Here is a 26,646-nt window from a genome sequence, read left to right on the forward strand (position 1 = left end):
CTTGCAGATACAGCAAATTATCCTTTCCATAAAGGGCTGTTGATGGGTTTTTAGTGACAAAGAATCCATTCCAGATGAGTAACCTCTCCGTTCATACCCCCTCTACAAACCAGTTCCCTCCACAAGTCATAGGCGGTCAAGGTTTCCTCCCAACAGTCAGCAGAGGAAGAAGGCTGAGACCCATAAAAGACCCTGACAAGGCTCCAGGGAAAATGTGCCTCAACATCAGCTTGGGAACAGAGGAAGTTGCTTGCAAAAGCTCCCTGACAAGCAAAGAGGAACTGTCAGGATCTGTTTGCAGGGTTAGCTTGTTTACTGACGATTTCTACAGCATTCACATTTCTGCCCACAATTTCAACCTGTACCCTTCAAATAACCATGGACTCGCCCTCTCCTTACTTCAACAAGGAATCATGGAGCCTTCTTATGCCCTGGGAGGAAGGAGAAAGAAAGCCAGGAACAGTAACCAGATGTGACTGGCCAAAGACACAAGCAAGGCCCGAGACCCAGCATATGCAAAGGCAACCTGAGGAAAGAAGCAGAAGTCTAAGGGAAGAACAGATGAAGGAGGAACAGAATAAGGATAGGCCAAAAGACAGGAATAATTCTGAGGGATACAAGGAAAGCCTCATGGCTGGGAGAAGATGAGCGGAGGATTTTATTTATTTATTTTTAATGCACCACAGACACATGGATTTGGAGAAAGCAGGTAAGAGGCCTTGCTGCACCGGAACATTTCATTTTTATTACCCAGTAGAACCAGGTTAGACATCCTATGTACATGCAGAAACTCTTTACATCTGTACTTTATGGGCAGTGTTTCTTACATATGTTTCACTTGCCATGTCTCTTACCACCTAGTGAATACACAGGGATAAGCATCTGTAAGCATCACTGTAGCTGGCAACACAGATAAAGCTAAAGGTCCAATCTGCAGCCCTAGAGCCATGCATGCTTCCTGGCACATCACCTGCTTTCATGTAAGTCTACACAGAGGTGGTATTCTTTACTTTGGCAAAATGTTCAGGCACTTTAACCTGCCCACAGACAGTCCACTTGCCTCCCTACAGGGAAGGGGACAGAAATTAATCATTATAAAGAAAGAACAAGAAACTCCTGCAGCTCCTTGTCCTCTCTGCTCTGGGAGGAATGTGCCCAGCTGAAGAGATTCCAGCAGAGGCAAATAGCAGAGGGAGTAAACAGGGGGCACACCTCTCCCAGACTAGACCCTGAATGGGGAAAGACGTTACACAACGTCCAAATATACGTTTTCTCTTTATATTGCTACTTTGTGACCTAAGAGTTCTAGGATGTTATCTAGGATACAAATCTGAAGACTCAGTACTTGTATCACTTCAGATTTTGCACACAGAGGTCTTGAAAAATCACGTCACTCGCTGGGAAGGAAGAGCAGGTTTTGGTTAACTTATCCCAAACTTCAGGGAATAACTTTTTCCTGATATTCTCTTCTCACAGAGGCAGTCAAGAAACACACAAGGCTCCAGGGACAAGGTGCCTCAATATCAGCCAAATTAGTTCCCCACAGCCGTGCTAAAAGGCTTTTCTGTGTGTAAGTAACACATAGGAGCCAAGTTTCCCAAGGCAAGAGCCAGTACCAAACCTTTCTTCAGCCTGAGGATAGGCTCTTAGAGCTTGTACTGACTCTCAGCAGCTAGCAGAGCTCTACCCTTAAGTGTAAATGGTCTTTTTTACTTTTTCTTCTATTTAATAAAAACAAGGCATAGAACATGGAAGGCAGAGAGAGGAAGAACAGCTCAGACAGCCAAGGGTCCTTTCTTCAAATTCTTTCCCTAGAAAAACAAATAAAACCAGGGAGCCTTATGGCACAGGACATTCTAAATGTTCTTTGTAGACCTTCCAAGCACAAGAAGGAAAAGCAAAGACATTTATCCAGGCAGTAACAACACCAATTCCAAAAGCCATGGTACAGCTACACAGCAGCAGTGAGCATACCTCACTGCTACAACAACATCTTGCAATATCTGCTTCATGGCAGATAAGAAACAAGGAGCTGGAATCACCCAAAACCACTGGAATGGGAATCTCACATCAATTCTAGGAAAAGGCAAAGAAAGTCTCAGCATTTCTCACTTGATTGGCATGTGTCACATTTAAAGGAAGACAAAAAAAAAAATACCCTTTCCATTCCCTTAAAACTTGGACATTTCACAGGGAGTGTTTCCCCAGCAATGATTCTCCTGCACTTGGCTAAGTAGTTTGCTGCCATTCCAAATGCCTCTGGAAACACCAGCAGGATCCACATACCACAATTAAAAGCTGGCGTGTACTCAACCACACTGCTGAACTACTAAATGTTTGTCCAGTAATTGCAGGACAACAACTCCCTCTGCAAATATGCCCCTCCAGCACTGCATTCTCCATTGGCAACAGTCAGCTTTGGAAGTTTACAGCAGTTGCAACTAAACTTACCTCTTTCTGAGCCAAAAAAGCAAAGTTTTTCTAGATGTAGTACAAATCAATTGACCTCTCTTACTTGTAAAAGCTTTTAAAACCTGTCTTCAAGGCTCTCCTATCACTCCATTTGTCATTTATCGAATAAAAGCATTTCCTAGGAACTCGATTTATGTCCTTCTGATACAACTGCATCCCGTCTTCATCTCAGACCTGCTAGAGCAGACACTACCACCAACTGAAGCTTCATCTTGAATGAAATTCACAGCATAAAAATCCCGAAACGGGTAACTCGGAGACCCACACACTGAACTTGCATCCAGCACTTTGACCACGTACAGCAAAATAATGGTACACAACTATGCCCAGCCTTCTCTACAGTGCCCTAAAAACCACTGCTCTGACTTACGGCTCATGAGGCTCACACAAACACCTATTCTGGGAAGAACAGAAGAAAAAACAGGCAAATGGGAAAAGTCCAAGACTTCTAGATATTAAGCTATGCAGCTAGAACAGACAGTGCACCCACTACAGCAGATGTCTTCCATTTTTGTGCTATTACTGAACTCTTGTATTTTATCCTTATCACAATTTGAGGTTATTTAAAAAGATCTTGCTGCTGTTCCTTTCCACCTTCCACAGTAACGGCTAAGTAAAAGTACTAATGACAAGAGAACTGCATCCCACCTCTGTCAGCTTACAGCAATTCTGATCCAATTTCAGCTTTAGTTAATCTGAGACATTTCTGAGCAGAGAGGAAGATTGATCATTCACGTGGAGTTAAGGGTTTCCAGCCAGAACTCCTACTGGTAGGCCTGGCATGGCCCTAAACTTCAGTGAGAACTCATTAAAGCCCACTGAGGAGATGGGCCAGGGAACAGCCTGGTGAGGACAAAACAAACTCAACATGATAGACGCCCAAAACCATTAGAGATGCAACTAAAAAGGTGACTTGGGAACTTCCTGCTTAAAACAACCACCATCCCTTTCTCACTCGAAGTCTGACAGATATCCCACCAGGCAGGTACAATGCGATGTTTTATCCTATGATGAGGATACACTGTCACTGTACAAGAACAAACCGAACCAGCATTTGGCCTTAAATCATCGTGCTTACAGATCTGAATCAAACTCCTCATGTCAGTAACACTACCTCAGACCTGAAAACTCAAGACTGATCTCCTTAATTCTTACTGTCACTAAAAGTAGCACTTAGTTTGAATTTTCTGTCTTTGCTTCCAACTGCACCTCACAACTGTTTTCCACTCTGCTTTCATACAAGTGAATCCAGATTCACAAATCTTTTTATAATTCTTGACAGAATACGTAAAACGTTCAATTGAAATTTGGTAGGGAAGGAATCCTCACATGGGCACACGCTGGTTATCCATATTCAAAGAAGAAAAAAAGTCACATTAGACTTTAAGGCACTGATGACATCCACCTTCACAGAAGTCAGTCAATGATTACACTTAATGGCCAAGAGTAAAGCATAAACCTTATCAAGTATGCAGTTTTATTTTATTTGCAACTAGATGAAAAAGTGACATGTGAGAAGGATGTCTCCGTTTCACACCTTCTCCTTGGAAGTCCAGAGTGTTCAAAGCATGTTTCTTATTCTGCTGGACTAGAAATAATTGCCAATGTCCTGCAAGAAATCAGAATTAAAAAGTGTATCTCCCATAGTGTTCCCAATTTAGGAATTTAGTCTTCCTACCTTGCTGCTCTTCCCCGTACCCACAAATAGCAACTGAGGTTTCACATGCCCCTGAATTAGTCATATTCTCTCCCCATTCATCGCATGCAGGGAAGAAAAGCAAAAAAGCAGCAACACCAGGGCTGTTGTGCCTCTTGGGGTTGCAAGAGATGAGCAGCACAGGCAGCCCCTTCCAGCAATGGCAAGCCTTCAGGATGCACAAAGCCTCAGAAGAGAGAGATTAATTAGATCCTGGAGGCGCTTATTCCTTTTTGCTAACTAGGAAGCCCCTCAAGGCTTCCAAACAGACACACACCTACCTACCAGAGGTTACGAGTTCAGTGGTTCAAGCCCCGCTCATCCATATTTCTTTTTATACAGTGTTCAAACTTTTGGTCCTTTTCTGTAACTGAAAAAGTTCCAAAATGCAGAAATGAAGGCATTCTTAGGATCCTCAAAGTACAGCAATTTGCAATTTCCCTTGAAGATCCCTGTAACTGCATCAGGAACTACACAACAAAAACCTAAGCATATTTCACGAATTATTTACATTAGATTTCCCTGAACAAACAACATTCAAGCAGAAATCATAAGCAGCTTTCTTGAAAAGACAACAGGGAGCAGTGAACTGTAACATCTCCTGAAAGATGAACAGGAGATGCGTGGCAACTCTCCTCCTTTGCGCAGGTCACCTGAACAGAGGAGTTCTGGAAACAAACCAGATACCATCAAAATCAGTATTCTCTTTGCTCCAAGGTGCATGAAATAAACACAAGCCCATCTAATGCAGCTGAGTGGTTTTAACAGCAACAACTGAGGTATGCACCAGATTTTTTATTTATTCAAATAAGCTATACCTGGAATGTTTCCACATTTTGGCATGCTCACACCATCATCTCCCAAGATTGCAGACCAAAGTTTACCACTTAAAACCAGTATCTATTGATATGCCAAAGTATTTTCACTTTACCAAGTGCCACTTCAGGTTTCACTCTCAATTCACCAAGGGGAAATGCAAAGTCCTGCACCTGGAAAGGCACAGCCCCAGGCACCAGGACACAGTGGGGTTATCCGGCTGGAAAGCAGCTTGGCAGGAAAGGATGCAGGGTCCTGGTGGACACCAAATGGAATATGAGCCTGCCTGGAGAAGGAACAGAGGGGATGTTATTAATATGAATAAATACCTGAAGGGAGCGTGGAGGTGCAATGAAGCCAGGCTCCTTCTAGTGGTGCCCAGTGACAGGAGGAGAGGCAATGGGCAAAAACTGAAACACAGAAGGTTCTGCCTGAACATCAGCAAACACTTTTCCACTGCAACGGCAGCTGAGCACTGGCACAGATTACCCAGGGAGGTTGCAGAGTCTCCATCCTCAGAGATAATCAAAAGCCATCTGAACCAGTTCCTGGTCAACCAAGTCTAGGTGGTCCTGCTGCAGAAGGCAGGTTGGGCCAGGTCACCTCCAGAGGTCCCTTCCAACCTCAGCCACTTGGCGATTCTGTTGTTCCATTTTAGCCATCAAAACACATCCCAGTGTTTTGAATTTATAAATGTGCATCCCAGTTCTTCTCTAGACACTCCCCACGTAAAGCAAGCCAACAGGAATAAAAAAATCCACAACCTCAAAGCCTTTCTGAATTGCTTCCCCCACATACAAGTCTGCAGCAGCTATAAATGCATGCACAGGTAAAAGATCATCTTAACTTGGGGCTAAATAAACAGCCTCCAGTCAGCAGTGCTTTCTTACCATGACACAGAAGACCATGAGTTTCCTGTTGCTCATCAGACAAGCAAATACAGATATAAAAATAAGACTGGAACACTTCAGCACAGTTTGTCTTCCAGATATCTACTCAATTCACAACACACCCAAATAATTTCATTAATATGTCATAATTTGAAGTGATGCAGATTTAAACAGGAAATTCACTTGAATACCTGCTTCGAACAGTTCAGAGCATAGCTCTACTCTTTCTACAGGCTTGCAGGTATGGTCTGGAAGTCAGACTTCTCAAACATCAGAAGTACTGAGGTTTTTCACTCAGATAACCCCAAAGTTACATTCCCTTATTTCTTCGTTGCAGAGCACAGCATCCAGGAACTGTAACACGCTTACCTTTATCTCAATACCAAAGTGTTGACAATCCCTCAAGAAATCATTCCCTTGGGTGAAACTGCCACAGGATCTTTCAAAATTATCTTTAGAAGTTGACCAGAAAAGCAGAGATGTAAAAGCAGAGATGTTCTTAAAGCCTGCCCAGTCTTTCTCATCCCCCCAACTGTATCAGATGGCCTAGCAAAGCTGCCTTTGCGCACTTTCAGACTGCTGTGATCTCGCTAACATGATTGCTTTAAGAAGCCAAACCATACAAATGTACGCTCCACAATCTCTCTTTTAAAAAGCTCCTTAAAATCCAGCTCATCATCAATCATCATTATAAACCCTCTCTGGTTTCTGCCTATGTGACCCGACTTATTTAGAAAACAGGTTTCTGAGGTTCCCATCCTGCAAATCAACCCCCTTAAATCAGGGGCCTTTAATCAAACAGTCCCAGCTGCAGGTTAAGAGACGTGTTCTCATGTATGTTCTTTACATCTGCAATATATTCTTAATACTATACAAATATCTGCTGTCACACTTCTGGGTTTGTTTAGCCTTTACACTACTGTTGTCTAGAATTAATTCCATATCATTTCTAACAGGCTGTCTCCATGGTATTGACACATCACACCATATTATTACATGTTGACATTTACAGCCACTTCATGAGAGAGAAGGTCCTCAATTAGATTCTAAATCAGTAGCCATAGTATGCTCTAATGTGCTTCTCACTGAATTGATCCTTGTTATTGTCAGACACAAAAATGCAACTGATAAATTGCACACAATCTTCATTCATCACATTTCAATTAAACTTCTCTAGCAAGTAAAGACTGAATTCAAGAGTGGCACCATTATCACCAGATGGCTGAAAGTTCAACTCAGCACCATCAAAAATAATCTGCTGTGCCATCAGCACCCTTCTTTTAAAAGCCTCCTACTCTTTTTTTTGATAGTAACTCACTGGCCCCCAAAGCCAAAACCCCTGACATTAACACAGAGCCTGGATCTAGTCTGACAGTTTGCAGCATTTAAGCCACCTACAAGAGTTTTTGGAGTGTAAAGATAATGCAATATCAAGCAAAAAGGAATATTCTCATTTTTGTGGAATTTTCATTCCATAAAACACCCTAAACATCATTAGTATGTCCTTAGCCTGCTTCCAACATCACCTTTTCCACTCTGTAGTGATTTCAAAGCATGTCAAATGGTGGTGCTTACCACTGGGTATCTATTGCGAAGTCCAAGACAAAACTAAGGAAACTCTTCAAATGCTTCATCATTCTATTTTACCCCTTAAGGGAGAGAACAGATGTAGCTACTGCTACTGCTCTGGTTGCTTTCCAAAGACATCTCAGGAGGAGGCATAGCTGAGGCACCTGAAGGGTGCCACCACTGAAGCCCAAGGAACAGCAGAGCCTCCAGGCCCGGCGCTGTGGAGTACTCACGTGGATGACTTCCAGCTCTGGAAAACTACAAAGCAAGCTGACATTTCCAAAAGCCTATTACAACAAGCCAGGAATCCAGTAGCTCCCAATTTTTCTTGACAGCTGACAGCTTTCTGCACTTAACAGAAGTCCAGTGAGTTAAAGGAATAAATATTTGGCTCTTTGTATTGTATTGTCACTCAAAAACAAGGACTACCAGGCTATAGAGGTTTACTTCTCTAGATCTTGTATTACTTCAACAAACTTCAAATCTTCAAATCACTTCAAAATGGTGATTATTTAGCACATCTTTAAAACAGCCATTTCCCTCCCAATTAATTTCTGGTTCCTCAGATTAATTACCTACTCCAATTTTCTCGATACATGCACTGCAAGAAGCTGAATGTTTCCTGTAAGTTAAATTGCCTTCAAAGTAACAATGCTCCAAAAAGAACTTTGACTAAGCAAAGAATGAAAAATCCATTCCACTGTATCTGCCTGGATGGGTTGCAGACAGTGAAACTCCAGAGCTTGAACCCAATCAATAAGCTGCTTTCACTTGTCCTCAGGGTAATGACCCTAACACAGTAACAAGTAGTTCTGCCCAAATAAGAATGAAACTCAACAACAGCAACAAAATAATTATCAGGGATAATCACTATTGCTCACAAGTTCAGCCACTATGGATCTGTACTCAGGATTCTTAACACCTACTGAGCCTGCTGACGGTCCATTTTGTGACAAAGCTCCTGCACATTTCTGTAACACCCGACTGGAACCTTTAGGAGAAAAAATGGAAAGCAGACCCTTTGCAGAGAGATAAATACCTCCTTCCGTCAGACCAGGAGTACCAAAAGCGCAGCTGCAGCTCCACGGTGTTGCACTCTGGAGCAGGCAGAAGCAAGCACACAGACCGCCCTGCACCCGGGGCCAGGAAAAGATTCATTCCAACAGCTCTTTTCTTTTTTCTTTTCCTTGGCATTTCTTTTTTCTCCTGCTCTGCGGCCTGATCCTAGAAGGGGCAGTGCTCTGAACTCCCAGGAACAAAGCAAGGGAGTTGTCCAAGCTCAGTACTGTCAAAACTGTTTTGCTGAGAACAGCAGTTGTAGTAAAACCATTTAATGGAATAGAAACCACTGTCTTTAAAAGGAGGTGAACAGCACCTGCACTTTGTTCCCTGTGCAAAGGGAACAAAGCTCCCCTGTTCAGTGGGGCACCCACCTCTGTGTGGTGTTACAAAGGTGCTCACTGCTGGAACTGTGCTATTCAAACTGCAAGTGCAATCAAGCTCAGTTCCCCTATCTGGTTTCTTACATTTCTTTTGGAGTGTTTTGTTATTGTTGAGTGTTGGAGTCCAGTTCTGTGGTTGTCTGCCCAAAACATAAGTACCATGCCCTGACTGCTGCACAGTCCTTTCACAGGATGTACTCCTCATCCAGCTGCCACAGGACTCAAGTTGAAGCAGTGTCTAAAACCTGCTGCCGTATTTTATCCTACTGGCATGAACCTGTATGGCTTCTGCCTCACACTGGAGGCATAAGGGGACAAGAGACACCATTCTTTACAGATGTAAGATTACTTCAATATTGTACAGGATATGGAGGGAAAAAAGTTTCTTACTACTCAAAACTCTGTCATTCTAGCACAACAAGCAGGAACTTCCAGAACAAAGCATGTCTGAAATCAAGTATCTGCTAAGAGATTACACATTTAAATCCTGTCTACGTTACTAACCATATGTAAGTGGAAACACAACCAAACAACAGAAAGAAGGCAGGGTTGGCGCACTATACACTGATCTTATAAAATATTTAAGCAAAGCACATGACCATCAATAACACACACTTTGACTGAACAATAGGCAGCACATAAACAACATTTTTTTCCCCAGACCTTTAGTCTATGGGTATCTGTGACAGAGGGAGGAGAGAAAGAAAGAGTAAGAGAAAACCAAACCACATACACAGGGACACATTACAAATTCTTATGGTACAGCCCCTGTAAAGGGTATTTGCAGCATTACACACATTCTATTTTAGACACAGACATACACACACACTAACAGATTCTGAAACCTTTAGGTTTTTGAGGCAACATACACAAGAGGCACAATGATGAGAACAAAGCCCTGATACTTACCTCCAGTCAGCAACGTCAGCAGGCGGTGTTCTGCACTGAAGCTGGACAAAACCAAGCAAGTCCATGCCTTAATAATTGATTGAGCCCCCACCCCAGCTAAGGCAGCCAGTCAGCTGTACAAGAGTATAAACACACAGGATTACAGTATTTTTAATTCACCTTGCTTAAAATTCAAACAAGGACATGGTTTTTTGTGTTTTTTTTTTGTTGCTTTTTCAAGACAAAGTAGACTGCCAAAAGAGGAGCAGGTAACACAGCTAAATTTAGCTTCTTCTGAATCACACACTTCCTCAGACAGTGATTCATAAAATGACCCACAGGCAAAGCCCAGGGGTGAGCTCCCTTCTTCCTCCAAACCCCAGCCCAGAAAACCCCCAGAAGAACTAAGCCAGCAGTGACAATTCCTACTAAGAAACACCAAGTCAGAGCTGTTCATTATTTGCATGCCTTGCTGTTACACTTAAAACAGACCGAAATCAGGCAAAAGAAATTCTGCAGGACCTCATAGAGCACACAAGCAGTAAAATGCACTTGCTCATCATCCAGAGCGCACTGGAAAGCTCCCATCCAGGAAATATTCCAGGTATAGGTACATGACAAATCAAGATTCATGGGAAGATGTGATGGAGGGTATAGGCTCTAGCTATGAGTTCACGACATTCCTGTTAGCCTAGGGACAGGCATTTCCTAAGTAGGAAGCAGGAAAAGTGGCAGCGACCCATGCCATTACTTGGGACATCCTATTGAACTGCACCATTCTTTGTTACAGCTCAGCCACCAGGTGCAAAGGTAAAAACAGGAACTTTTGTTTCCTTTTATCTAGGGACACTCAAATCTTACCAGAAAACAGCCATAAAACAGGCTACCGATTTCTTGTGGTATGTGAGGAGCTCTACATGAGGAACAGCGCTCAGGAAGGGTAACTCCCTTAAGCTTAATTCACCCTTGATAAAGTAGTAACAACAATACAAACCCACTTACTTCCTATGTTAAAACACACCACATCCTATTTATGCTCAGGGAAAAATAAACACTCAATGAAGAACGCACCGTATCATGCCCTTTCTCTTATATTGTCTACCTACATTACACCACTGATTAATATTCTGGAAAAGGTGAACAGTGGCTATTACCTAAAAAAAGCCAAAGCCTTGAGAGGACTTCAGTTACTGTCTTAACACTGAAAGCGACCATTCATAAACAGAAACATTCTTCCACAGATGAAGTCTGATCATCATCATCATCCAAACAACCAAAACACTGCATTCTATAATGGAGTTGACGTAATGCAAAAATGCAAGAGGTAATGAAGACTGTTCTCCAAAAACACCTAGAGCAAAACACTGTACCAGATAAACCAACTATGAGACAAAGATACATAACAGAAAACATTAAAATATTAACTAGAAACAGATTCTACTCTGGAAATTGATATTTTCAAGACATTTAGACCCGTAACACAAACCCTACCCATTTTAAGCTGAAGTGGTGGTCAAAGCCTACACTGCAATGAAACTTTCTACGTTCCAGATATGACTGCAGTTGTTTTCATCTACTCATGTACAGATTAAAACCAAGTTAAACATGAGATGATATGCTAAAACACAAGTTTTTCACCACGTTTGTGACTATTGGACAGAGTTAGGCTTGTGCCATTTGCAAAGTGTTTCTTTGAACTGGTGCCCACGATACGAAACAGAGACAGAAGCTGTAAGAAAGTTAATGAAGTTATGAACTAATCCCAAAAGTAGGCGTTATACAGTTTAGTTGGAAAATTCAATCAGTAGTGAGATATAAAATATTAAAAATAATATTAAGCAGATCTCTCTCAAGATATCTCACAGGATGGAGATGTGCAATTCTGATGCTACTACTGGGCATATAAACAACTAATCAGAAATAAACCCAGTAGAGGAATGAACAGTTAATGTTGCACCAGAAAAAACTTTTTCCTTGAGGTCCTTCCAACTTCCAGTAAAGATGAAACACCCCCACCACCAAGGCAAGGGGTTAACGCTTCCCTGGAAGCATCACTTCTACCTGCTCAATGGGCATCTGGAGGGTGAGGGAAAGAGAAAGGAAGAGAGAGAGAGGAAAACTCGTGCAGGGTCAGGTCACTGCGCTGAAATCCCAGGAGGTGACCAACATCTCATTTAGGGAAAGATTCATTCAAATCTCATAAACCCAGTGAGTGAATAAGGCAGAAAGGATGCTGGTATCAAAAGGGAAATTAATGATGACCTCAATTTAAAACACAGAAATCGCCTACATGGAGACACACTGACTCACAAACGTCTCCGCACCGCATGGATCCTTAAGGGAAGGTTGCATTCTGGGACATGTCAATTAAAATTAAGAATGAAACAACTCTGTGCAACGGTGCTGAATGGCATTTTCTCTCAAGAGACCACAAGTTCAAATGGAGATTTCAGCTGCGCAATCAGATTCCCATTCTTAACTCTTTCATTTCCAATGCAATCAATCAGCTTATGACAGTCTTCTCTTTCCTTCACATTTCCCAACTAAATCCAAAGACATTTCAGAGAGACCCGTACCTGCCTAAAGCCCAAAGTCCAGACTGTGACAGTACTACCAGAATTAATGAGACATGCAAACGAACACAGCAAAGTTCACAGCCTGCATCCATTCTGGATGAAACCAGGAGACCATACATTCCATAAGGCATCCCCACCACCTCACGGAAAATACAACACAGCAGAACCACAGAACAGAACTGCTACTTGAGGTATACTGTGTGAAGTGCCCAACAAGGCCATCTTGACATTTCTCCTCAGGAGAGCATGGAACTGAATTTTAAGAGTACCTTAAAAGTACCTTTTCCCTATTTGTAGCCACCCAAAAAAGTGCTCCTTGTAGTCCACAAGAAGCATTAAGAACAAACATAGGTTAAGTGGTGTGTTTCCATCATTACCTTAAACTCTAAAGACATCTTTAAATGCATTTAACTAGAATTTATAACCAGAAGAAAGCTAATTCTCACTGTCCCTTTAAAAGGAGGCTGTGGATTTCTTAGAAGAATAGAACACCACACTTAAGGGAATTTTAAATACAGGAAGGAGGAAAAAGAGCATGCGGGATGAACCCAACAGACTTTGTAAATATTTTTGTGACTCCAGTTGCCAAAACAGTATCCACACAATGCACCTCAGGCCAATTTTCCTTGAACAGGGAAATTTAAAGAGCAACAATTCATGAAGCACACCCAGATATTTGCAGTATATTTACACAAGCATACACAGCACTTCAGCTGCTGTGGACACAACTCTTCCTTCAGCGTCTTGATGCACAGTGCAGATGCTGATGTTACCAGTACCGCTTTTTCTGGAAGTCTCTGGAATCCAGCCAAGCTTGGGATGTAAAACAGCATTTGCTATGCCTCTTGGTAGAGGCGGCAAAGGAAGAAAATTGCATTTTATTTGAGTATTGAAAAGTTTGCATTGGCACTGTTAGGCTGAAATTTTAGAGTCAGCTTTGTGAAAGAAAGAGAAATAAAAATAAACCGATCCCATGTAAATGAAACACAAAGATGGTTTTGATTGGAGTCTCAAACTCCAAGAAGCAGAAAAACTGACTGGATTAACAGTGTGTCACACTCAATGTAAAGCAACTTGCAGGCAGATGTTTCCATTCCTATTTACACACCAAAACCAGCTGCCAGATTTCCAGAGCTGTTCAGTGAACTGATGCAGCACTCTCTAATTGATCTCTAATCATAGCTGGACTTGGTGTATGCCAGCTTGAAAGGTCAAGTCTGCCCCTCATTTCTGGTTGCTGATACAGGAGCAGTTTTCTCTTTAAAGATTCAGCCCTTGAAGAAATGGTGGGGAAGAATACATTTTTAACTCCAATATACTAAAAAGGGCCATAACACTTTCAAAATTGAACTGAACAATTCTCACTTCACATTCACATAGAGTTGATGGAAAATACTTGGTTTTGCATGTTAAAACAGAGAAGCTGTAACTGCAGATACAAAGGGCTCTCTGTCACTATTACACAGATAATGAATTAGCACTTCTTTGTACCTCCTCGTAGTGCTGCAGTCAAGAGAGAAGGGTGTAGTGTCACCTTCTGTTTGCTTCATATTTGCTGCATGATACCCAAGGAAGCCTTTTTTTCCTATCTCCTACATTTAAAATGACTGATGGCTGCTGTTTTTGATGTAATTACAAATGGCTCTTCCCTCCAGAAATAACCCGTTGAAAAGAATTTTTTACCTTAGAAGCAAAGTGTTAACCTTAAAAATTGCCAACAGTATGCACTAATACATAGCCCTGGTATTACTGTGCCATTAGCTGGTGTCGTGACTGTCACTGACAGATGAAAAGCTGAATAGGAAAGGGAAAAGAAATGGGATGTGATAAGATCGCATCATAAAATACAAGATAAATGTGTCGCCGTGACCAAGATGAATTCTAACCTCAGGTAATAAAACATCATGTCATGGCAAGAAAGGAACGCACAACCCAGACAAGATGAAATTGCTAAGGACAAATGTGAAACGTTCCTCATCTAGTGCACATTTACTCACATTTATATATGCTAATGTGAGAAATACAAGTTTTTAAAATCTTAGCAGCACACCGTAGTCTGTTCCTTTTGGGTGAAGAAGAGAATGAAGAACCAAAAAGAACAATAAGCTTATTAAAAAGCGGGGGGGGGGGGAATGGGAGGTGGGTTCCAACACTCTTCTTGCTAGGACACAGTCACTCTGCAGAAGTAAATTAATGCCATAACTAGTAGAATTAACAAAGTTTGCATGTATTTTATTAAACACTAACTTGCCTGCCATTGCTAGAAGGCAAGGACAGGATTGACACAGAACTGATTGCTGAAAACTGTGTGCTTAACTTCACCCCACCACCAGCCTTAGCTGGCATCCAATCCCATCCTCACAGCTTGCTGCCTCCTGTCTTGGGAACAAAACAGGACTTCTTCTCGCCTCCTATTTGAAAACCAGGTAGGGTTTACCTGTAACAGCTGCTAAATAACAGGACATAAACTATGCAAAGCACTTTGAAAGCATTATCACAGCTATATAGGTTTCAGTGCACATGTAAACTAAGGCATTATGCATGTTGAATTCTTTTTTGATGCTGCAGTAAGGTTACAGGCTCAAGTAGGTCGGGCAGAGTACTCAAGTGCTGCTTTAGGAGAGGTTTTCACCTGCTCACTGTCTTCACCCAAATGAGCAACAACGGAGAAGAATCAGAAGGAAACACCTCACCCATGAAATCCAACCACCTCTTCTGTGAAGAGTGAATCCCGTAACTCTGATATGAAGACCAATTCTCAAAATACTGAGATATGACTGTATTTATAAGATCTAGTAGCAAAAAAAGGAAAAAGCAACTAGACAGTAAAGAATTTCTTTTGCAGCACACCAAAAACATCATCTCAAGAAAAAACAACTAAGGCATGATAATATACAAGCCAAGTGGCATTTAGGGGAAGTAATGAAACCATACTGCTTTCAAAGGTACCAGCACAGAAATAATCATTCCCTTTTCATTAAAGGCAACTCTTAATATCATTAGTTACTCTTAAAAAAAGCCTGCCAGCAATTCACAGGCAGATACTGTGAAAGCAGCGAGAGTTTTACAATAGTAAGCGGCATCAACACATAGTTTATAAATAAAATCTACAATTTACAGAGTCACTCTTTGCATTCACAGCATCTGGCGTTTAAGTTGAAATCTTTTACAACCCAGGAAAAGAGTATTTATAACTGTTCACTCATTAGAGCGTGATGAAAAATTATCTATACGGAATTGCTCTCTTAAGCTTGTGAAAAACTGTATCTAGGATTCATCAGAGACTTAAAATGGCAGAGATCACCAAGAGAGCCCAGCTGGGCAACACTGGTCTCCCAAAACATATTGCTGGTTTTACAAATGAGCCGATAACCAATGTAATCGAGGCCAGGACCATAAAGCATCTGTTGGATTAAGTTTAAATGGTAAAGCATTCCTCCTAATTTAATGTGTATGAACAACAGACAATTATTCTGGTCACCACTGCTACCATTAGAAGGAAGGTTTAAGAACAAACCACTAACAGATGTCAGGAAGGTGACTGGGATTAAACAATGTACTTGGGAGAACATCAGCATGATCTGATGCAGAACCAGAGCAGCTGCTCCACAGAATTTATGGCACCCTGAGACAGTGGTGCCATGAAAGAGCTTCTCTCCCCCATTCTAATTTAAAGAATTAGGGTCTGGTTTACCAGTGATTAACAAGATTCAGGGAGGTGTTGATGAAGAAACCCAGTTACTTGCATGATTTCTTCCATAAATAAGTCATCTTTTTCATTCAAACAATATCATTTGTTCTGCATTATTATAACACAGTACTGTGTGAAGTACAAGATTTAGTCTTATATACCAGCTTCTTACCAAACCTTTCTCCACAGCTACTTGGAATTTAACATACTTTCAATAGCCTGTATTAAACTCCTTAATCAAGTAACTCCATCCGATTCAAATGTGGAAAGCTCTCATCTGTGCATAGTGTGCTGGTATAAACACTGGTTTATCAATGCATCGCAAGACCAGCCAGCAAGGCCCACAAGCTGCCATGCCCAGAAGCCAAAAGGGCATTTATTCCTGTAACACTGAATCATATCATTGAAACAGAGGGATGAAATAGCTTCAGATGCAAAGCTTGCTAAAAGAATTCAGAAAAGTTTACAATTCAAACAACAGAATAATCCTGATCGCACACAGGAACCATCCATATCTCAGGGCTCTTCCAGCTCTAAACAATTTATGCTGCATATCTTTTATCAGCCCTTTAACAAATTAGTTTGCAAGTTGAAAAGTCTTCTGGACATTCTGGATGATTCTGATCAGTGTTACATTACACACATCCAGAGTAATGTTACTTAAATCATCTTCTCATCTCTTCTCTGTTTCTCAAAATACACGTATGTACAAATGCACACCAAAATACATTCTCTAGAGGATAAAAATAAGCCCTCTCATTCTGGTTTCATTTCAGGCTTTCAGGAACATCTCTTTCTCTGAACATTACTATAACCTGCCTGTGAAAGTTTCACTAAAAATAAAAGTTCAGAGCTGCGCCAAGTGATTTAGCTTGCGGAGGCAGAAACTCCAAAGCTCAAAATGTCTCCAGGTTGACTTAGAACAGTTTTCACTTTATTCTTTGAATGCCAAAGAGAAGTGTTGTGATGCTAAGGATAGATGTGTGGGATGAGCCAAAAGGGAAAACTCAGGCATTTCAATTTCCTGCTGTAAGCAGGTGCGGGCTTGACTCATCAAAGAGGCAGAGAACACCACTGAAATTAATGAATTTTCACATTACTGCAGTATACAGGGAGCACCAAGCCCATGGATTCACAACCCCTTAATAAGGGAGAAATCGTCTTGCCCGCCCATTCATAGATACAAAAGATTACAACTCCCCAAAGGAAGTGAAGATTTTAGCCTCTGCATGATCATCAAGCTTCTCTCAGGTACAGTTACAGTTGTTCACTGCTTAGGCATGCAGACAAATGAACAAAAAAATCCCAAAGCCTGGCTGCAACCTAATGAGATCCACGAGGCACAAAGGACACTGTGAAATCTAAAACTACCAAAGCCTGAGTTTCAGTTTTCCTTTCAGCCAAGAATTTGCAATACGCTCGCTCTACTCTCAACATTTATTTCAGGAGCTCCTTTCACCTTTAAACCCCTCCTCTTACTACCATGGTTGGAACACAGAGAGGAAGCATCAGGTCTCCCACATCCTTAAGGGAAAAACAAACCCAAAGGAAATCTACTAGAAAAATTCTATGTTCCATTTCTCACTAGAAGCAAAACCTTTCAACATAAACTAAGCATCACCTCTGCTATCCTAGCCTCACAACTAGTAAAGCTGCTGCAATATTAATTTCTTTTTCTTACCTCCTGCAGCATAAACAACTCTGTGCAATATTATGAAAAATACAGAAGTATTAAATTACCTTTCTGAAAGGAAGATTCCCATTAACAAAAACTTCTTGGAAGACAAACAAAAGAAAGTTCCCATCCACCACCAATCCACATACACATCCTTCACTTTTTCCTGCCATTTTTCCATAAAGTCATTGTCGGACCTGGCTCAGCTTTGCTGGACAACATCAGTCACATTGAAAACTACTGCTGTTTCAGTAGCATCCTCTAAAACATGAAGAATGGGGTCTCTGTAATGCTCTGCTCTGTCCTCAGGAAGATCTGACTGAACTACATGTATGCAGAGCTCTCAAGCTGTCATTTGAGACAGAAAACCCCTGTACTGTTTTGTTTCACCAGCAGGTGCAGTTACAGGAGATCCTACATGCATGCTTCTGTTCATTCCTTGCCCTTTTCCTTCTCCCACTAGCCTAGTTAACACAGAGCCGCTTCTCCTCCCAGTTTCATCCCCAGGTGGAAGTTACAGCTCTTCCAAGGGCTTTGAACAGACTGGTTGTTCCTCTTTAAGCTGGATCAATTCACTGGCCTTGACCACAGAATGGTCCCAAAAACGTGCATTCACACAATGGAGAGGGCAGCCTGTTGCATAAATTGTGAAACCAGAAGCCAGCAGCAGCAAAGGATGGGATGGATGTCCCTAACCCTGCAAAGCTGCAGCTCCCACCTCACGCAGCCATAACCACAAATATTTCCAGAACGGAGAACAAGCAGTGGTGGAACCTGAAGCTTTATTTTCCTTAATTAAATCCATATTATCTTAGAAGTATTAATTCTGTGTCTTGGGAGGTGAGGGAAGGGAGTAACACCTCCTTAAATTAGTGTAGGCATTTCAGGAGTTTTGGGGTGAGAAGAAGCAGTAAGTGAAGTATGCTACAGTATGCTCCCTATACCTTGATGGCATGCTTCAAATGAAGCAGGAGCTTCTCACAAGTTTCCCTGCAGCATATAGTTGTACAGTCTGCAATCACAGAGGAAATTAACTTTGAGAAACTGAGAAGCAGATGCAGGAACAGGTAAAGATACACTGAGAACATGCTAAAATCCTCATATTCAGAGAAATGCTGTATTATTTAACACCCAAAAATAGACACACAAATACTTTCTTGCAGTGGCCCTGACCCTACCACTACTGAAGTCAGTATCAAAACCTTAATTTAAGAATAGAAGTGAATTAGAGCAAGACCAAATGTCTACAAACAATTTTGTTAGGAATATCCAGTCAGTGCACTTTCAAATGCAACTGATTAAATTTTGAGGCTTCCCCCCCCATTTTATCTTTCATAATGAGCATTTCTACATTATGAAAGACACTGAATGTATGAAAGACACTGAATGTACATACATGGTGTGGGGGCTTAATCCCACTTTTATTTTTAGTAACTGCAGTGTAACATAAGCACAAAATGCAGACAGCCTGGTTTTGCCTGTAGACCAGCTCACCTCACGACCCTTGGGACAGGTGGTTAAGCAACACAGCCTCAGGAAGCAGAATCACTGGAATGCTTTGCTTGGTATGCCTGTTGCTGTTACAAAGCTGTATGCACACAGGCAAGCATCCAAACTGGGCATTGTACACCCTCGAATCCCAACACCTACAACAGCACTCTTAAAAGAGCACAGCTCTTGCAACTGCATTTTCAGAAACGTTAGAACACTTCCATTCTCATACCCAACATGTCATACCCTGCTGCAGCTCTAGAGCATCCTAGTCATAGTCGCACTGCGCAACCCCTCTATCAAGAAGTATCATCCCCACACCTGAGTTCCTGCACCCGAGTTAAGCATGAATTGCCTGAAGAGTTACCATGTCCACCTTCCTGTAGGGAATTGCTGCCTCTGTGGATGAGCTAAAGAAGGGAATGTGTGCCTCCACTCAGCTGCTCCAGTAAATAGTTTAACATCTCAGCAACTGAGTCCCAAAACACATTCCCTTTGCCCAGCTCTTCTACAGAGATCACAACTGCTGGCAAAGTGTTTACTTCAGGGAGGTGTCAATATTGTAGACTTCTGCACCTCTTGACTCCAAAGTAGTAGAGTACCTCCAACCTCTGTTTCAGGTCTATTATATGTGAGAATCCATGGGTGAATCCATATATAGATCCATGTCAAAGGTAAAGCTCCCTTCTCATTTGTTCTTTCTAGTATGACTTGCACAACTGTTTGGAAAATGATACTTTCGCATGCTGCGCTCCATTACCATTTCTTCCATGAGACTTCCATCGCTGGTACAGACCCATATCGAATATGTCAGCAATGCATGAACCACTTTTTCATCCTGGCAGATCTAAGACTTCATACTCTCTCACAATTGTATCTCTAGCAAAACGCTAGGGACCAAGTACTAAGGAAGGGCAGCCTTACTTAGGTTGGTGCCTAAGGAATGTTAGCATTAGTAGGAATTAGGAATGTTAGCAAAGTATTTTCTGAAGCAAGAATTACACAGAACTGAAGAGATTTTGGCTAAAGTCACTTTAAGTAACTCTTTTCTTCTTTACAACTTCACGGCCCTGAGGCAAGCCAGATCAAAGCTCTATATCATACAGTGACCAAACATATTTTAACAGTTCCAGACTTCAAGATCCTTCTGAATTTCACAACTCTATACTTAGTACTTACTTTTAGGCCACTGCAGAACATCAAACTGCTGATATGTAGCACAAACTTCAGCAGCCTTCATCTCTCATCAGGAGGAATAGGAATGGCCAAGGGAGAACACCAAGAAGGTGCCACCTGCCCCGCACCCTCATGGCCCCAAGAATAGGTTTTCAGACTTCCTTCTGGAGTACACTGCACCTACTTCTAAGGTGCAATGCTGCTTTCATGGCCCAGAACTTCAGGAAACACGGCTATTCCCAGTAGGGGCTAAAAGCTTAGTTAGAAGTTACTCTTGGTTCTTTTTAATTAGATACAATGTCGTACCTGTCTTTATCTAAACACACAAGGTCTTTAGTTAAGGTGGCAGAAGTCCATTCTAGCATCTCTCCCATTATTTTCTGTATTAATCGTATAGACTTGCCATTCACCTCAAAGTCATTTATCCATTTGGCTTGGTTTTACTTAATTGTGATCATTAAAGCCAAAAGATTACTTTCTAGAGGCTCTGTAACTGCACAATAAATTTCTCTGACAACTCGTGGTTTAAAACTACTGCCTTTCATTAAGGAAAGCATTCTCTAATACTCTGCTGTGGTATCAGACTTGCGAAAAGGCCTCAGAATGAATCAAGAATCCTTGCTCCACCAGAAAAGAGAAAGTATCTGTCTGATCCTCAACTATGACAGGCAGCATGAAAATTAAAGCCATGAGGTTTGGGGTTTTTTGTTGTTGTTTTGATATGGAAGAAGAATTCACGACTGAAATGCATGACCTGAAGTGATTAACTATAATCTTCCACTCTCACTCTAGCTTTTCCTCCTATCAAAATCAAAAACCCAGAAGACAAGAATACTGTTCTACTGCACAGATCAAAGACATTATACACCTCCTGTTCACAGGTACCATCCCGAGTCTTACCTCCAGGATTTTTCTTCACATTTTGAGAAAGAAAAAAAAAAAAACAACAAACAAAACAAACCAGATCCCCAAAACCAAAATCCCAAGGAGCTGCTAACTGTATTGACCTAAAAATCAACAGGTACAGTAACTTTGGGTCAGATGGTATGAACACAACCACAGACACAAATGCAATCCTCCCTCCCTAAAAAGCCCACAGGTCGCATGACACAGACACCACACAACACCAGGTCACCTCCTGCAGGCAGGGCAGAGAGCACAGGGCCTGCCCACAGACAAAGACACACTCACTCCAGGGCCCAGCTGAACAGGCTACTTGCCCCTCAAGGGAACCAACATCCTATTTGCATCAAGACATGATTCAGCCTTCTGTTACCAAGATGGACAAGTGGAACACAGCACAATTAAACCAAACTGAAGCACCTCTAATAATTCCAGTGCACTGAATCTTGCAAATTCATAGGTGGATTATCAGTGCTGGATTATCATAGCATTTGCTTATTCTAAAATGTTCTGGTTTAAATTTAAAAGGTAGAAAAGAAAAAGGAGGATTAAGAAAAAGATAACATCCCATCCTAGTTTGAGAGGCAGCTCTATCCTGCCACCGCCTGAATTTATAGGGTTTCCTGAGGCTTCCAAGGCAGATGGAGGAGGTTAACAAGGTAAGCACCTATAAATTACAGGAGTCTAAATGATTTCTATTTATTTAAATCAAGTCTGCAAAAGCTTTACTCTGTAATGCCCAATGACACTCAAGGTAAAGAATAATATTTGAAATTTTTTTGCACAAAAGCTTCAGGTCCATTATAATTACTAAGATCACAGGCAAGAGGGCTCTTTGCTTAAGATAACATTTAGAGGGGAAAACTGAAGTTATTTCTCTGGTATGTTCAACAATGAAATCAAAGAGAAAGCAAGGGAACACCGTATGGGAAAAGCAAACATTTAACACAAGCACAATAGCAAAGCTTTCGTTTTCTAAAAGCACTGTTTCTAGCTGTTCATGTCAGAGAGTTCCCCAGATTGACTGAGCAGGATGAGAAGGTCAAAGGAAAACAATGGCTTGGTTTTTTGGGGGTGTTTCACCAGTTAGCACACCGGGGACAAAAATCAAAAGCTCTCTCGAATGCTCTGTTAGAAAGAGCAGCTCAGCTTTTGCTCTTAGCTCCCAGCTACAACCCCAACACACAAGTAAACAAACCCTTCCAGCCTCTGACAGGCTTCTCCTTCCCGCACCGCCGGGACCACGGCACACGAGGACGCGCAGGACCGCCAGAGCCAAAGGGAAGGACCCAAGTTCAGCACTAACCTGTTTGAGTTCCGCAGGCATCTATGCAAGGTGCCAGTCCTACAGTCCCTAGCAGCGAACACCTCCAGCTTTCTGCGAAAGCTGCGCGGACCCAGCCTTCTGCTCCGGCAGCCTCTAGAGCCTGCTTCCTCCGCCAAGCTCGCTCCTTTTGTACCCCGGCCAGCAGCCCCGCCGCCCGAGAGCCCCTCAGCTGCCTCCCCACGGACAGAGCCCATCCAGGGCGCACAGCCCAGCCGGCGCACGGCGCTCCGATGGCAGCACAGCCACCACCGGCGGCTCCCGTGGGGCCGCGTCCCTTTGCACCGGCTCCCCCCGCACTGCTCCGGCGCCGGGCGGCTCCGGCCCGGGGGGCGGAACTGACGGGCAGCCGCAGCGGGCTGGGCCGCGGCCACGCCCGGCGCCCCGGGAGCCCCGGCGGGCTCCGCTTCCCGCCGGAGGGCAGCGGACGGCCCGGGGCACGGAGCCGGACCCCAAGTGGAGTCCTGCGGCCGGGAACCCTCTGCCCGTGCCAGCCCCGCGCCCGGGGGTGCCCGCGCTTCCCAGCCCGCTCCGCTGGATCCCGGAGACAAAGAGGGAGAACGTGACTGCTGCCAGCCTCTCTCCACACGCTAACCTGCTACTGCCACGGAGGCAGAAAGCGCTTCAGGTACCGCCCGCGCTGGGAGCGCAGCTGCCTCGGCAGGGACAGGGAGGTCGAGCAGGAAAGCCCAGGAACGGAGAGCCTCTCCCTCGCTTACTTTTTGTACTTCACTTCGAGATTAATGCCATCCCTAACGCACCACACGGAGAGGGACCGTCTTCCATCACAGCCTCCTCCCTTTTCCACCTTACACAGATGCAGCCAAGCTTATGGCCCCAAAGTGCACCTGACCTCATTTTTTAAAGCCATTCACCTGCCCACAAACCTGCCTCACATTCATTAAAAGATTGTCTTGATACATTACTCATTACCAGAATGAATGCCAGATGTGCTACACCTTGCTTCCACCACACTGTGCAGCAGAACCTAGGACTTCACAGCATGATACAGCATGGTTTTCACATCCATTTATTGCCAGTAAAGTGGAAGTGCCCAGATTTCCCCTTCAGTCTTTGAACGGGGAGCCAGGCTGCAAACCTCTGTGTAACCCCTGGGAAGGAGAGCCTCCCGCCCTTCTTATTCTAGGATTTGACCCTTCTTCCTGCCCTTCCCGAGAAACTGTCGAAAGGGTATATAATTAATAAATATATTAAGACATCAAATCTATGAAGAAAGAAACTGAGGTAGGCAGGTGTAAACCAAGCTTAACTAAATCTGAAGACTCTTCACCCTGGACCCACCATGGGGCAGGAGGAGATGCTTACCCAGCATTGGAACTACAGCCTTGCCCTTCAGATGGAAGCAGTTACCCAGGTCTGAGAGGCAGCCAGCTGCATCCTCCCCCCAGTGCTAATAACCAGCTCTGCTTGCAGTCACCAGCCGAGGGGGAATGGTTGTTTTTCCTCTTCTGTACTAGGCTCCTGCAGCAAACCAAAGCAATAAATAAATCCACCGCTGTAACAGCTGGTGGCTGAACAATGGTAATTAGGGACTGAAAGCTACTGCCATCAAATTAGAGGCTACCCCTGAAAAATACGGGTAGTCAGAGACAGTGAGATCAGCTAGAAAGCAGCAAGGAAGGTGCATTACCATTTAATCTTCTTTAATTATCAGAATAGGTGCCTTTGCACAAAAGTGTCTTTTCATCTCAGCTTCAGGTTCCCTGAAAATTCTAAAACATGCTTCCAGTGTCAAAGTGATTAACATGGTAATTAGTATCAGTCCTACAAGATCAACATGAAAAGGTCCCATCTACACTAACATTAAAGACCAGGAGGAATGTTTCAGACCTATTTAATTGTAGTTTCAGTCTTCCTACTGCCAATTTCAACATCTCAGCTCAGTATCACAGCTAAGCCTTTGTATTTTAGGGGCAGAGAACAGGGCAGAACTATGTTACCCAACTCTGATACTAATTTGTTTAAAAATAAATGCTATAAAAGTTAACAAAGGCAATGGTAGATGCTCCACAAGGTTTAGCTGAAGCAAAGGTAGTTGTTTCACTGGAGAGAAAATATATGCTTTATCTATAGTGGAATAATTTAGAGGCAACTGGTAGTGGCTGTTGTTACATACTTAAAGGGCAGAGCAAAGCAAAAGGAACACATTTTGTATGAGTCTCCCGTACTTTTGTACAGCAGCCTCCCCCCATTTCTCCTTGTCCAGCTTTTCTTCAGTTAACAAACTAAAATAGCTCAACTTTTGTTGAGGCCATGCTGGCATAGAAAAGTACCATTCAGTTTAGGCATGCACATGGATGTGTGCCAGACCTTTATACACTGTCAAAGAAAAGGACACTATAAAGTCTATATCCATAGGGCACCAAAGTAGCTACTCCTGCATGTGAAACAACACAACTGAAACCTTCCTGGGTGGACTTGCCAACTCTTACACACATAAGAAAGTCTCTCAAGTTGTAAACCCACAGGTATTTGTGCAAGATCAGTGTTGTTGAATTCTGAAGTTCCACCTTCTGGAGTCAGGTTGTTATTTAAAAACATCATTTTCCTTTCAAAAATACAATAGATGCTTGTGGGCCTGCTGGCTGGAGAATATTTTGACTCAAAGCCAAAGATTAAAAAAATACATCTCAAGTCCCCTGATTTCTCCTCTTATTTCTCAGCCACTTGCAATATTTTACCAGCTGATAGAATGCTGAATGCTGAGATTTGGCAGTGCTGAAGTAAAAGAACTAATTACCTAAATAAGAGTTATGGATGAGATCCCTAAGGTTATGCTGAACTTCCAGATTCTGGCAACAAACACTCTACCCATTAGTATCAGACTGCTGACTGTATCACTACCTCCCCTTCTCCCCCCCGTTTTTTTACATGAACCTTAATTTCTTAATCTGTCACATTTTCCCAGCTTCAAAAGCAGGGTGAAAACCTTTCTTCTTACTGAGAAATTAAGAATTCATAAACAGGAAGGGATTTAATTCTCTGGAAGATGGAACAGAACAGTAGAGTATCTGGCCCAAGCTCTCTCTTTTATTTTCTCCCATTACCTTTAAAAAATTCTCTATCACTAGCGCTGCACTATAGATTGATCTGCTCTCAGAGGCAGTAAAAATGAAATGGTTTACAGCTCTGCCTGGAAACATAACATACGGCTTCAGTGATATGTATGTGATATGTAACTTCCATAAACCCACCAGAGCAGGAAGCCACAAGATGAATCAAGAATCCCAGCTAACCATACAGGCTGAAGCCCTATGGATCACCCACGGCAGGTCTCAGCATCCGCACAGGTCACCCTGTATTCACATAGGTGCTTCCACACCAAGGATGTCGGTCCATGAATTTCATGTATCAGATAAACAACTGAGAGATCTAGAGAGCAGTCCACCACTGTGTCAGTGTGCCCTACTGTCATGACCTTAATACAGACAAATGAAAACAGAACACACCAAGATACCTTTTGAAATATTTTCCAGTTAGTATTTCCATCATTTTTTAATATATCTGAAAAGTTACACGAGCCCTTTCAGAACATTCATTCTTGCTCCAAAATGACTGTGTGACTCTAGTAGGGCATCAACATGGTTTGAGCAATCTTTTGGCTTTCATACTGCAAGGTTAGAAATGGAGAGGAAGCCAGATTGCCTCAATCAGGGAGCGGTTGTGTATAAATGGAGGATGATTTTGTGTGTCATCCTTGTGTAAGAATCCAGTATTAAAGAAGAGGTCTAAAGGATCACAGGGCTGAAGAACAATATGGCAAAGAGGAAGCAGACGCTTTCTGTAGAGGGACACCTTCAGGCATTTCAGTAAGTTCAGGGGATTTTCATTTATATACAAACACAGCTTCCATCTTGCTACATCTAATTATCAGTCAACTGCATTTCATCCAAGATGTCATATGACAGGATGAGAACAAGGACAATCTGGTGACAGCACTGCTTACATTAGAAATAAAGGACAGAGGAAGCTGCATGTCACTGCATATAGGTCGCAGCTGAATGAATGACCTATGT

General features: G+C 42.6%; 1 protein-coding gene across 5 annotated transcripts in view; it reads right to left on the reverse strand.

Moving 5' to 3' along the window:
• Positions 1 to 26,646, reverse strand: part of ARVCF (ARVCF delta catenin family member) — a 285,157-nt gene that overhangs the window by 136,441 nt on the left and 122,070 nt on the right. The window contains exon 1 of one of the 5 annotated variants that reach the window (XM_062631460.1): positions 23,329 to 23,419. The exons of 2 other annotated variants lie outside the window; for them this stretch is intronic. Coding sequence is in view for 1 of the 3 variants with exons in the window: in XM_062631458.1 (XP_062487442.1) it covers positions 22,592 to 22,612 (21 nt within the window). In the remaining 2 variants the exon portion in view is untranslated. Of the gene's footprint in view, positions 1 to 22,591; positions 22,924 to 23,204; positions 23,420 to 26,646 lie in introns of those variants that run through there. 2 more of the 5 variants (XM_062631459.1, XM_062631458.1) reach the window with 2 other exon arrangements.

Source organism: Pezoporus occidentalis, unplaced genomic scaffold (genome assembly GCF_034315485.1).
Source record: "Pezoporus occidentalis ecotype Australia unplaced genomic scaffold, CSIRO_AGI_Poc_V1 ctg37, whole genome shotgun sequence".
In the NCBI taxonomy this organism is placed as follows: Eukaryota; Metazoa; Chordata; class Aves; order Psittaciformes; family Psittacidae; genus Pezoporus; species Pezoporus occidentalis.